Source organism: Diabrotica undecimpunctata, chromosome 9 (genome assembly GCF_040954645.1).
Source record: "Diabrotica undecimpunctata isolate CICGRU chromosome 9, icDiaUnde3, whole genome shotgun sequence".
NCBI lineage: Eukaryota > Metazoa > Arthropoda > Insecta > Coleoptera > Chrysomelidae > Diabrotica > Diabrotica undecimpunctata.
Genome location: NC_092811.1, coordinates 120169785 through 120184920, shown reverse-complemented (window position 1 = coordinate 120184920; position 15136 = coordinate 120169785). Strand labels below are relative to the sequence as shown.

Below are 15136 nucleotides of genomic sequence, written 5' to 3'. Positions count from 1 at the left end.
AATATTAGATTTAATTTCAATGCAGTGCATCTGCCAGCCGCTTATACGTATTTCAACATCATTAGGTATCATCAGATTAACATATGCAGAGGCTCTTAGTTTCGCCAAGGAGGAAATCTTAGGATTTCTAGGGTTGTTAAAACAAATTATTATATAATTTTAAAGTCTTGTAAAGAAATTTCGAGGTCATGTATATGAATGAATACATAGGCATATAACAAATTCTCGCTGGGGTGCCCTTAGGAAGTGTTCCAGGACCCATAATATACTTTATATTCACTGTTGACATACCAACAGATACAAATATCACCACAGTCACTTTTTCGGATAATACGGCAATAATAGCTTCTAAAAAAATTCCAAAATAGTCTCAGAAATCCTACAAAATGACTTAAATAAAATACAACGATGGATGGCAGAAAATCAAAACTATCAACTGAAACTAAAATACTAATCTACAAATCTATCCTGAAACCAATTTGGACTAGAATTATGGGGAACCGCACATTCAAATATTGAAATAATATAAAGATTTCAATCCAAAATATTAAGAACAATACTAGGAGTTCCATGGTTTATAACATGAAGCGATTTATCAAGACGTCGAACTAACGTACGTCAAAGATGATATCAAAAAGTACGCGAAAAAACATACAGAGGAACTCAAACTGCATCCTAATGTGTTCGCAAAAAGTTTAGTAAATAAACCGCATACAGTTCGAAGGTTAAAACGAAAAGTTTCATTAAAATTAATTGATTGATACTAAATGTATTATGTAAAAATAGGTGTCAAAGTTAATCAATATTAAAGACTACTTTTAAATAACGAGTAGATCATTGGATTCAATCATAAGAAGAAGCATAGGAAGAAGACGCATCTCCTGGCTGAAGAACCTTAGAGAATGGTTTAACTGTAGTTCACTACAACTTTTCAGAGCAGCAGCCAACAAAGTGACCATAGCCGTTGTGATATCCAACCTCCGATAGAAGATGGAACTTTAAGAAGAAGAAGATCATTGGATCATAATGATCATCATCACCCAGCCCTCTTCGTCCACTACTGGACATAGGCCCTCATTTTTGGTCATTGTGCTCTATATTGAGCACTTTTCATCCAATTTTTTAACATTTTCTTGAGATCATTAGTCCAACGAGTAGGAGGTCTTCCTCTATTCTTTTGTTTAACCTCGGCCTCCACTCAAGCAATCTCTTCGTCTACCTTTTATCACTGATTTGGGCGACGTGACTAGCACAGTTTCATATCAGTGTGGTAATTCGGGAAATTACATCGATAACTCCTGTTCTTCGTTTTAAATCTTCATTTCTAACTCGCTCAGAAAGCGATATACTCAGCATTGACTTTTCCATTTTCCTCTAAGCTATTTACAGCGTTTTAGAAGTTATAGTAGTAGTTATAGTAGTTATAGTAAAATATGAATGAGATATATGTAATAACTACGGCACAAGGATGAATGTCAAAAAAACCAAATATATGGGCGTGCATGATTTGGACGCTAAATTTAAAATTCGACACTGAAAAATAAAATTACCTGTTTCTGCATACATGATTTGGACGCTGGGTGTAATTGAAATGTAAATGGAAAGTCAGGTAATAAAATTCTAGAGATTAAGCTTGATAAGGTTTATTTGTCACTTTGAAATAAATACGATATACATTTTACGAAATGGAATCGATCGATACAGTTAGTTTGATACTCATGTATCCTATTTCTAACGAACATAATTTTTTTTCTACTCTTTGGATCTTTAAGTCTATTACTTTCACTATTACAGACACTATTAATTTTAATGTAAGTTTCAGTTTGAAAATTTTTTAAAACATCAATAAAATGGAAAATATTTGGATGAGCATGGTAAAAATTATCATTAAAACGCGAGTTTAACGAATCACAAGCATTAGTTGTTAATTGTAAACTCTCACTCATCGCAGCCCACATCTTCGACGGAAATGTTGCGTGGTCACCAATGTAGTTGTCCAATAAGTAGTCGGAAAACTTTTCAATTTTTGAATCCTTTGGTTGAATAGCCATAAAATCATATATGAAAGATTCTTCGACTTCTGAGGGAGGTAAAAATGGCAGCCCAAAAATATATTTTAGCCATTTAGATATTATTTCACTGTCTGCCAATTTATATTCCCGAATTAAGCCACAACCACCGATATTACGATACTAAGCTTGCATAAGATGAAAACGGCACCCTTTAATGTGCACATTTGGAAATTCAAAACGCGCAGCATTGTGGATAGCAATTTCAAAATCGGAGAATATTATTTTTGGATTGAATTTTAGACCAATTACTTCACATTTGCGTTTCAAAACATTAAATAGTTTTATATAGGTTTGTTCCGATTTGTCGGGAAGTAAACAATAACACAATGGTATATAATGTTCATTGATAAATACATGTATGGTAAAAAATTGCTTGAAATATTGAGCACAGTAACTAAATGTATCGTCCATATAAATCGTTTCACTGCCGCACAGAAAACGCATGTTAGTGTTACACGAGAAGATGATAATGTTAGAACTTAGTTCAACCGCAAATATAAAATTCTCGTCTTTAAGTGTTTTGATATTCATAATATTTACCGCAGCAATAGTTTCTTCTTTACTTTTGGGCAGTTTCGGTTGAGCCATTCGCCGTTTACTGTATATTTGATTTCGTATTAAATTAACGTCTTTAACAGACATGTGGCTCAAGCAATCTACATTTTCTTTCAACGCACTATGTATGATTTTTGACGGCCTTTCGGTCAAATTATCCTTAGCCTTCCTTTTGGCACTGCTACGCACAATCTGTCTATTAAGCGTCTTGATATCACACTCGTGATTATGTTCTAGACTACTTCGGATCACTAACTTTTCTGGCCCTTTCGTGAATATCTTCGCTTTACACGACCGTTTTACGCACCTCCAATACGTTTCTCCCGATTTTAGTACTTTATCTTGAGAAAAAGTAAAACTGTTCACTTTGAGCAAAATTTTACCACGATTACTTACTAACGTTGAAATTTCCATGTTCACTTTTCACTATTCTCTGACAAACTAATAACTAGTAACTAAGTAAATTTCAATGACCATCATTAAACCCTAATTATATCTAATATCTGGTACCTGCGATAATCCTTCCGGCAGCGTCCAAAACAAGGGTACTGTTAAGACCCTCAGGTACTTCAGCGTCGAAAACATGCCCGCCCAAATATATGACCTTCAGTAAGAATACAAAACATGACATTAGTATCGCAATAAACGGTACCCAACTCGAAAAAGTAAGCGAATACAAATACTTGGGAACTCTCATCAATGAAACAGGTGACCAAAATCACGAGATAAAAAGACGTATTGAAATTGCCAGGTCTACCTTTATAAAAATGAAAAAATTATTTCATAATCATGATATTAGTATTCAGCTACGAACTGGAATGTTAAAATGCTATGTATTATGTACTTTGCTTTACGGTATTGAGGCATGGACTCTTAAACAGAAGAATGTTAAAAATCTCGAAAGCTTTGAGATGTGGTGATACCGCCGTATACTAAAAATAAGTTTGGTGGATAAAATTACAAATGAAGAGGTAATACGCAGAATAAATAACGATCCCGAAGTGATGAGGGGACAAAAGTACACATTCCTACAAAATATAATGCAAGAAAAAATCCTGGATGAGAAATTTAAGAGAGTGGTTTGGCTGTACATACGCCATCACTCGCGTGTTAGATTTTATCTAACATATGAGTATAGGTCAAATAAATGAGTCATTAGTACTTATTGGTTAAGTTTATTGGCTATTAACTCACAAAAAACGATAAACTTATATTTTTTTAAAACAAAACTGCAAAAAAACTATGTAAACTAAAAAAATATACATATTACCCTAGAACAAAACAAATAAGGGGATTTATTCCAAAAATATACGCATTACGCATAAAATTAGATTTCTTCCTCTTCTAGGCAGTAGTGGCCAGTAAAATTTGTTAAACCAGTGTACTCTTTACATATCGACAATTTACAGTTAGTACAATAATGTTGGGTAAACCTGTTCTTCCTTACAGGGCAAAAAGAACATCTTGGTTTTATAGTTGGAGTTGCCCCTTGAGAAACTGATGGCTTTTCTCCGGTTATATTTCGGATCCTGAGTCTCAATTGAAAAGGCAGATTTGGGATATTGGAACGTCGTTGAAGATGGACATTAAAAGTTGCTTGCCAAGCTCCGCACTGTAGCTTCTTCGAGATGTTACAATATTAGTGTTATTGTTGTAAATTATTTAGCTGTTTATAGTTGAAATATTTAGTAGGCTGAAAAAAACAGTAAACGGTCAGCGATTGCTAAATCCAGTCACCGAGTATTCTGCCTTCATTTTATCAACAACATCCACTCCGCTTTTTGTGAGGTTGTAATCAGTAATAATCTCTGGTTTCATGGTATGCCCTTTGGTGTTTTCATGAATGAAACCATCGCTGTGTAGTGTTGAAAGTAGTAGTACATTCTTATTTTTTTTGGCACATATGATACAAGTACACACTTGTTTCCATCGTCACCATATGCACACATGCTACTACATAAACGTCTTCCTTTTACGTTTGTCAACTTAGGGGGAATTTGTTGTTTGTTTTTTCGCAAAGTACCTATCGTTGTCAAGCAATGATAGTTCAATAAAGAGTTAACTAAGGGTACAGAGGAAAAGTAATTATCCGTAGTTACATTTCGACCGGTTCCACTTATGGGTCGTATAAGTCGTTTTACTACACTAGATGCATCTTTGGGTAGTTGATATGGTCGTTCAGGTTGTTTCCCGGGGTAAATTTCAAGATTTTGTGTGAAAAATGCTCTAGCGTCCACCAAGGCATAAATCTTGATTCCGTATTTCGTTGGCTTACTGGCTATATAATACCTAAATTTGCATCGACCACAGAACGCTTCTAACCTTTCATCTATGATCACATAGAATCCAGGAGTGTATGCAGATGAACAGTTCAGGATCACTGGGTAGATCTTGTGTGGACTGCTCAGAATCTGTATTGTGAATACTGTGTTCAGAACGAACATCACTTATGTCCTTATCAGAATCTAGTGGTTCCATATCGCTGTCTATCTCTTTTAGTAACTGGTTTTCCATTTTCTTGTCAATATTTACCGGCAATAAACCAAAATAGCGCTTATAATAACGGATGCTCAACTTTTATGATAATATTATAACTTTTCTTAAGTGATCTCTTTTAAAATCAACAAACGCCAACACTCGCGTAATTAGATTTTTCCTAACGCTTCGACGAACGCGATCGCTCGCGTGTTATATTTGAACTAACAACAAGATAATAGGTACTCCCACCATTATTTAACATAGTCTTATACGAGTCATCATAGGAGTATTCCTGGTTGCAGAACCCAAAAGAAGCAATATTTCGAAAATTATGGCGAAATATTTAAAAATGTTAGATCTTTTCTAACGGTGCGAGTGATGGAGTGTTAAAAAGGTTTCAAAAGGCATCATTGGATACCTCCCTGTATATAATAATACTTTAATTGTCAGTCCTATTACTTTGTAGATAATTGTCTATTATCTATCTAAATATTTAGGTTAAGATTGTATAGATAGATTATAATAAAAGTGGGGTTAATAAAAAATATTTCGAATATTAGAAATTAAACTCTATAACAAGCTTTTTAATTTCTTTTGTTTTAAGATACATAAAATAAATACGTGGTAATAATACTATCACATTACGATATTATTGATCGTCTCCTCACCTTAGACAACCAACGATGCACACGTTAGTAGTTCCTGTTGCCTAACAATGTCATATATCACCAATTATGTTATTGTATCTAAAACAACTATGATACCTGCCAGCCCGAAGCAATGCCGTCTTACCTTCTGCTGAAGGTAAGGCCTTCAGGTAAGGTAGGCTCAGCTTCTGTGATTGCTAATTTTCCTGGAATGCTTAAGATGTGCCAGGTGGTCACATTGTTTCGTCATATGTGTACATTCTTCCTCTACTTCCTTGATTTTAAATGGTAGGTGACAAATGTACTGTTTTCACGCTCTCCTTATTTTAGAGACACCCGGACTGGGGCCATTATCCTGTGTTTGTATATCGTTTACATTGCATACAACAGAATAAGCTAACATACTTATTTAATAACAATACTTACCCTTTAACGATACTTTTTAAAGGTTCCTGTAGGATTTTTTAATGTATAATTTTCTATGGCTTACCCACCCTCCACTAAACCCTGCAGTATCTCTGCTGCTTGTTGTAGAACTGCTTATTCAATTATTTGCAATTACGAATTAAATATTAAACAATTAAAAAAATTACTGATAAAAAATTCTGTACATACGTTATTTTGATATATTATTTTTTTCAGTTCTTTATGGAAAAGCCTGACGTCTCTGGATTTAAGCTATAATAAACTGGACAGTATCCCTCTAGCGGCTCTTAAAGAAATTAGAAGCCTACAGTGGATTAATTTGCATGGGTAAGTGATAAACTATATATATAATCATAATGTTTTGATATCTACAGTACCTCTACATTTACCAAAAGTTATTGAGCGAGAACATTATTAAAAACAAATTAGTAACTTTCGTTAATTAAGAAAATTAAAAACGTTAATTAATTAAAAATGGGTGTGTAAATATTATTTGCTTTAAACTCCTTTCCTAAAAATTCGAGATAAAAGTAATTGCCAATTAGTTACTATAAGAAACAATTTTAATTTTTCATTGATTTCATCTTTGCCTCGATACTACTCTTTGAATGTTTGTTAACCATGTCAATTTTGGTTTTTCTATTTTCTTTCCTTCCATTGGTATCCATTTTTCTATTTGCTTATGCATTCTTTGGACATGGCCGTGCCAAATAAGCTGTCTGCTGGTCATTAGGTATTTTTACCAAGTATTAACTTTCTAGCTCGCAGTGAACCATCCTTTAGAACATGCAAAAAGCTTCAAAATGACGATTTGCACAAATTTATGTAGTTACCTATTTGTTGTTTAGATAAATGCAAAAGAAACAAAATTTCAAAACAATTAATTTTTTTTGTGACTACATATTGCAAAAATTGTTTTAAGGCTTTGAAATTGTCCTTAAAACTGTTGTAAGGCTTAAATTTTCCAACTTTATTTGCCTTTGATAGATTTCGCATAGTAATTTTTATATTTAAATGTTTTGTTTACAATCATACACTTTGGGATTCTTATAAATCAAATCTCAGAGTTTAAGAAAGTCTGCAGACAAAGACAAAGAGCTGCTTGGAAAACCTTCTGCCAGGAAATCGAACATTTCCTGCCTACCTCCAGGCTACAAAATGTACTCTCAAAGGACCCACATCGGCATATCGGCATATTAACGAAGTAATATGGAAACAAAACTTCCAACCTTTGTGAAAGTGCTGATGAAAACACACTTCCCCGGTTTTAGCGCTTCAACAGTACCAAACTGGAAGAAAGAAGCAATCATACCCTCACTAAACGACTGGCATTTTGCCAGAACAATGATTAATGAGGAAAAGGGAAGATGGGCCATGCTGTGCTTCACCCCTTTCAAATCGTCAGGGCCTGACGGCGTATATCCAGCCCTACTACTGGATATGGGGACTGGATATCCTTCTGTCGCACCTTGTGGAAATATTCAAAACCTCTTTAGATCGGAGATATATTCCTCGGAAGTAGAGAGAGGTACGTGTGGTCTTCATATCAAAACCAGGTAGGATGGACTACACCCTACCAAAGGCTTTCAGACCAATTAGCCTAACATCCTTTCTCTTAAAAACGATGGAAACGCTATGCGAGAGGGACAAAAGAGATGAAGTTCTGGTCCATAACCCTCTTTACCCAAATCAGCATGCAAATAATTCGGGAAGATCTACCGATTTTGCACTGCATCATGTAGTGGGAAGAATTGAAAGATCGCTGGACAATAAAGAATCTACCCTGGGTATATTCATAGACATTAAGGAAGCGTTTAAGTTTAAGAAAACCATATTTTTAAGTATCACCCAACAGCTTAATATCAGGAATGTTCCCCTGGTCGTAAGCGAATGGATATTCAATATTCTCTCTAATAGAGCAATCACCATAAATGTAGAAGACCTTTCTGTTAGAGGCTTGGTTAAGAGGGGGTATCCACAGGGAGGGGTGATATCACCACTCCTCTGTAACATAGTTCTAGACACCCTGGTTGACCAAATCAGCGGCAACGGGTTCTACACAATAGCCTATGCAGACAATATTGCTATCCTGCAAAGCGGTAAATTTAAGAACACACTATGTGAGAGATTACAAGTTGCTCTCCAACTAATAGAAATATGGTGAACTCACTATCTATAAATCCTAAGACAGAGATGGTCCTCTTTACCCAAAAAAGAAGAATCACGGGTTTAATACCCCCAAGGATTCTAAACCACAGTCTAAACTTTTCTGACGAGGTAAAGTACCTTGGTATTATCCTTGACAAGAAGTTAACATGAAACTCACATTTAGATGGTAGAGCTAAAAGAGCATATATTGCCTATGAGCAATGTCAGTGAACAGTCAAACACAAATGGGGGCCTTTCTTTCAGGGTGATCGCCTGGGTCTATATTGGTGTCATCAGGCCAATGCTAATTTACGGAGCTAATGTTTCGCTACCAAAAGTGCTACAGGTAACAGTGATTAACAAACTAAACCATATTCAGCGGATGGCTTGCATCAATATAACGGGTGCCATGAAAACAACACCAACTGCTGCAATGGAGTTAATCATTGGCATCACGCCTCTAGACATATATGTCAAAGAGGTGGCGCTGGTGACAATGATGCAACTGCGCTCGGCTGGTGTAAACCTTGATGTAGAAATGGGACAATTGAGAACTAACTTGTTTCTACTACAGGCAGGCTTTGACTCAATTAAACCAAAGTTTGTCTTTGGCAAGTCCTACAAAATCGAAACAAGATAGTATAGGGAGACAAACGTGGTATATTGAATATACACCGATGGTTCCAAAATGGAAGAAGGCTCAGGATGCGGGATATACTCCGGATCACTGAAACTAAGAATAAAGTGGGGTATGGGCAAAAATACCAGCGTAGTTCAGATCGAACTGGCTGGTATCTCCATAGCCGCAAAAGAGATAACCCAAAAAAGTATAGCCGGGAAAATTATAATAATCTGCACAGATAGCAGACAAGCGCTACTAACCTTAAATATACCACACGTGTCACATTAGGGTTAGTAATGGAATATCACGAATCACTAACTCACGCTTTGGATGGTAATACCATCATCCTGAGGTGTGTTAAACGACACGATAGGAATAAAGGCAACCGAATTGCTAAATTCTTAGGACCTGGGAATCTTTTTGGTTGGTCAACTACAACAATCGCAAAAATTGTCAAAAGTCACTTCCATACGCAAACCGTAAAAAGATGGAAAGAAGGGCAAGGATGTAGACTTGCCAGGGTATCACTTAGTAACCTTGAAAAGTCAGCATCAAAGAAGTACTTGGGAATGACCAGGAAAAACCTACGCTTAACAGTTGGTTTTTTAACTGGTCATTGTCAACTAAGCAAACACCTCCACACATTGGGGCTAGTAGACACACCTCTATGTAGGAAGTATGAATAAGAAGACGAAACTATAGAACATGTCCTATCTGAATGCCCGGAGTTATCGTTATTACAAGAGTATGCGTTCGGCAAGCCCTGGCCCACACCTGCCCACATGAGGGAGATGTCTCCTGGTAACTTGCTCTCCTTACTCTGATACAGATGCAGAAACAATCATACACACTACATATTCGCTCCGTGCGTGACCATGGTAGGGGTACCTTGAAACGATGCCAGCGTGCGTAGCGGGGAAATATGACAAAATTGGAATCTTTTACGCATAAATTTTATCAAAAATGTGTGCAAATACATGTTGCGTATTTAATTGTGCTAATAATAGCAAAAATAGTAAGTGTAGTTTTTATAGGTTCCCAAAGATTACATATAAATTAGAGAAAAGAAAAAGATGGATCCGTGCTATTAATATGAAAAAGTAAATATCACATAACCTCATTTTTATGCAATTAAAATAGGAAATATTTAAATAATTTACCTTAAATGATATTTTATAAGGCTTCAAGCAAACTGCAGAGTGCCTGATGACTTTAGCTTTTATATCATAACTTTTACTATTACTGTTTTTAATTATACGCTCTTTCACGTAAAAAACTTGATTTGCCAGTACTAGATTTTTCCCTTTCTTTTCCGTTTGTGGTTAAAAAGATATATTATGATGAATTTTGAGAAACCCAGTTTTTAATACTACATTTATTTTATACATAAACTGAAAAAATATAATTAAAAAGTTAATTATTAATAATTGTCAATTTCGCCTGTATTTAACAATGTCAAACATATTATGTCATATGTTTAACCTGAAAATTGGTAGGTCCAAAACTGTCAGATGAAGGCGGTAGGTGTCGCGTCAGTCACGCACAGAGCGAAACAATACACAATGTGCAAACACAATACAGGAACATTTACACAAATACAAACGCATAAAGCACATACAAATTATGCAGAAACACACAGAATAATCAGAATTTGAAGTCTCATATGGCAAAAATCCACCTTTACATTGTTTCAGTCAAATGGGCTATTGCCTACAACACCAAGGTTATACACCCTTATTTTTAATACTTTATAAATTATTTTCAGTAATTATTGCTATCAAACATAACCGTACTGTGAAAACATTTTAAAGTATTTTTATAGTTTAAAAACACAAATATGTTGAAATTCTACATTTTTTTTGATGCTTTTCCAAGGGTTATGTTATACTTAAGTTTGAGTTTTTATTTGACGCACAATAACCACAAATTCACAAAAAATACTAATATAAAAATATAACTGCCTTAATTTTGAAACCAATGATTTATAAAATTATTTTTTTTCAGAAATCAAATATCATCAATAAACGGTGTGTGGTCGCACATGAAAACCTCAGTCTCAACCCTTTTCCTCGGCGAGAATGACATAACCATCATACCGAACGAGACTACAAACCATAACGGAGTAAAACAGAGCCAACAAAGTTTACGACAATTCAAATCTCTGATTTGGTTAAACTTGGACGGAAACCGAATATTCGAAATACATAAACACTCATTACCTATTTGCTTGAAAACCGCAAGTCTTTCCTACAACTTGTTGCACGTGTTCCCGATCGAACTTATAGCGACCTCCCCGTATCTGCAATGGCTGTACCTACGAGGGAACCACATAAAATTGATACCGCAGTACACTTTGCCGACGATGTTGTACTTGGAGAAGATAGACCTTGCTGAAAATTTCATTAGCACACTGCCGGCGTATCTCTTTAACAATTCACTCAACATAAGAGATATTAATTTAGCTTTTAACGACTTTAGAATGTTAACGGATAATTGTTTCTCCGGCCTAAATACAGGAAGAATTATTTTATCGTATAATTCTATCGAAAAAATGGACTACGATGCTTTTAACGGTATTTTAAATTCCCTGGAGTACTTGGATCTTGACCACAACAATTTGCAACGTATTCCTGAAGGAATTCGACGATTAAAAGGATTGAAATATCTATATATCTCTTCGAATTTACTGAAAGATATTGATCCAACAGCTTTTGATAATTTTGCGCCAAGTTTAAGAGCGCTAAGTTTGAGTGGAAATCAGCTAGTTGAAATCCCATCAACGGCTTTACAAAACTGTACCAAACTTTCACACTTCAACATCGCTTTCAATGAAATAGTTGAAATTGACGAAGGTACGTTCCAGTTTTGGGGATCGACTATTAAAAGCCTAGTTTTATCCAATAATCGGTTAATAAAGCTAACAAATAACGTTTTTAATGGTATCGAAGAACTTAATGAGTTAAGTTTGAGTTTTAATCCCCTTAGATTTATAGAAAAAGATGCTTTTGTTGGTTTAACAAAATTGGAAAGTTTCGAATTATCTTTCGGATTCGAGGAAAACGAACTAAACTACGAAATTTTTGACCCCATGATCAGCCTAAAAGGTCTATCGCTGGACCACAATAATATTGTTTCGATTTATCCGTCGTCTTTTTTATTGCCGGAGCTAATGTACCTCAATTTGGAGTCTAATAAGATTAGAGCGATCCCGAAAACGTTCCTTAAGGCGAACGTTCACTCCAAGCTTCAGGACATCCGCTTTTCAGACAACGAGCTGACGGTTATCGAGACTGGCACGTTTAGAGCATTACCTAATTTGGAAACTGTCCTGTTATCCAACAACAAGATTAGGAACATCGAGAAGCAATCGTTCTCCGACCTGCCAAAACTCAATACGGTCATTCTTTCGCATAACAGGTTGAGCGATATTAGCCGTGATGCTTTCACCAATTTGCAGGGCGTCGGGAAGATCGATTTTTACAATAACTTGTTGTCTGAAGTGTCTTTTACGTTTTTCACGAATATTTCTGGAGCACTGCACTTGAATTTTAGCAGAAACCAAATTGTTTCCTGCGTTTCAGATTCTAGAGTTTTAAATATACAAGTTTTCGACTTGAGATATAACAATTTAGATAAAATTCCCGGTTGTATCGAAAAAACTTCCGCTTTAAGAAAACTTTATTTGGATTTTAATATAGTAAATAATTTAGATCACAGCGTTTTTATGCACTTGACCTCATTAGAATATTTAGGATTGCAGCAGAACAACATAAAAAGTGTAAAAAAGAAAGCGTTTTTTGGATTACAGAACCTCCAATCGTTGGATTTGTCGAAAAACTTTATAAACCAATTGCACATCGGGCAATTCGCTAATATGTCAAAATTGAGGATACTAAATCTTAGTGGGAACCATTTAAGTTATCTACCCAAAGAGATCTTTAAAAGTACTCACATCGAAATGCTAGATCTCAGTTTTAATTTGTTTTCAGTTGTGCCTAGCACAAGTCTGTCAGACATCGGCATATCTTTAAGACACTTCTCCATGAGATCCAATAACATTGAACACATCGATATAACTACATTTCCAGATATTCCACTATTGCAGCATTTAGATCTAGGAAACAACAAACTAACTATTTTACCAGATAATGTTTTTACTAGTTTAGGACTTCTCCAAACATTAGACCTAAGTTTTAACCCACTCAGGTCAAACTTTAAGGAATTGTTTCATTATGCTCAAGGTTTAAAGTTTTTAAATTTAGCTAACACAGGCATGATTGCTACGCCACATTTTCCCCTGCCAGATCTAATATCGCTAAACCTCTCTTACAACAGTATTGAAGCAATCAACAAAAACTCTGTACAACAGTTATCAAATCTAAAATCTCTAGATTTAAGTCACAATAATTTACTCCAAGTTCCTTCTCAGCTTTGGATCCATCTTCCTAACCTAAAAACTCTAGAACTGTCATACAATCCTATCAAAGAACTGTTGTTTGATAATTTTGTAAACTTGCAAAATCTGCAGGAACTGAATATACAACATCTAAATTACTTGAGTAGGTTTGAAAGTGAAGCTATAACACAGCTTAAAATCTTATCAAAACTCTCAATGCAAACATGGCCTAAAATCGAAAACTTTTCTGAAAAGTTGTGCCAAATGCTTTCAAACATCGACCAATTACGGGTTTTAAGAATATTAGTTGTAGAACCAGAATTGACTGACCAATTATTATGTATAACAAACAGGAAGATCAGATTGTTAGAACTGACGGGAAGAAATTTAAAAGTTGTTAATAAAGACGCATTTGCTAGATTTACGAAGAATCCTGAACTAACCATTAAACTCCATGGAACTCAAATAGAAGAATTACCCTCTGGATTATTTTCGAATATGTTTAAGATAGCTCATTTGACGCTGGATCTTCGGAATAACATGCTGACTCACCTACATCCGGAGATTTTTTATGGGAACTCAAGTAGGTGGAAGAATGTTGGAACAACTTTAATATCAGGTAATAGATATCATTACTTATCCATACATAAGACCGTGTTCCTTTGTTAACAACTGTTTTTTAGCACTCTGACTAAGTAGACATGTGCTACTTGATAATATAGTTAATAATCAATATTTTAACATAAGTTTTTGTATTGCAGGTGGCCTTTTTCTATCCAACAACCCATTCCGTTGTGGTTGCCACCTATCCTGGCTGAGCCACTGGTTACGGCGATGGACGAGGGAGAGCCTCCAGTCCCACAATTCTCCCATAGAAGCAGTGATCAAAATGAACGAAGTAATTAAAGAGTCCACGTGTATCGATTCCGTTACCGGGACTAGAATACCCATAGTGGATCTAGAACCTGAAGACATGAGCTGTCATGCTAGTGCTCTTAGTAACGGGACATATTCGAACAACGCGTCTGTGATATTTGTTATTCTGTTGATAATTATTAAATTTGTAAGGTAGTGTTAGAGCTACTAAAGAGTGCTAAAATGTCCATTGTGTAAGATTAAAAAATGCAGGATGTTCTGGTCAAAACATTTAAATTGAATGCAACAGAAATATTTGTATATGGATTTAAAGAAACCTAATATCTACTAGTGAATGGTCACAATCTTGACAGTAAATTATAATTGTCTTCTAAATTTCTTTAAAAGACATGTAAGTATCTTCTTCTTAGCCTTCTGTCGTCCATGTTTGGACATAGGCCTCTCCCAACTCCTTCCGTCGGTCTCTATCCTGAGTAACATATTTCCAATTTGTTCCGGCTATTCTTTTAATATCATCAACCCATCTCATCTGTGGTCTTCCTCTTGGTCGTTTACTTTCGTAAGGTCTCCAATGTTGTATTGTAGTATTCCAACGTTGGTCTTTTTGTCTAGCAGTGTGGCCCGCGAAGCTCCATTTAAGTTTGGCAATTTTTGTTGCTATATCCTCGACTTTTGTTTTGGATCTTACCCAGTCGTTCCTCTTTTTATCTGACAGTCGTATACCTAACATTGCTCTTTCCATGGTTCTTTCTGTTGTGGCTAGTTTATTCATGTTTGCCTTGGTTAGGGTCCAGGTTTGACATCCATATGTCATGATAGGAAGGATGCATTGGTTGAACACTTTGCTCTTCGATTATTGGGGTATTTTGCGCTTCTTAAGTATCCAACTAAGTTTTCCATTCCAAATCCTGCCCAT

At 35.4% G+C, this 15136-nt stretch overlaps 1 protein-coding gene across 1 annotated transcript in view; it reads left to right on the top strand.

Annotated features, from left to right (window-relative positions):
* Window positions 1-14562, top strand: part of LOC140451352 (uncharacterized) — a 205127-nt gene extending 190565 nt beyond the window's left edge. Inside the window, exons 4-6 of the mRNA XM_072545101.1 lie at window positions 6395-6505; window positions 10953-13963; window positions 14106-14562. Coding sequence (XP_072401202.1) covers window positions 6395-6505; window positions 10953-13963; window positions 14106-14416 — 3433 coding nt within the window. The 3' untranslated portion in view covers window positions 14417-14562. The remainder of the gene's footprint in view (window positions 1-6394; window positions 6506-10952; window positions 13964-14105) is intronic.
* The last annotated feature ends 574 nt before the right edge of the window (window positions 14563-15136 follow it).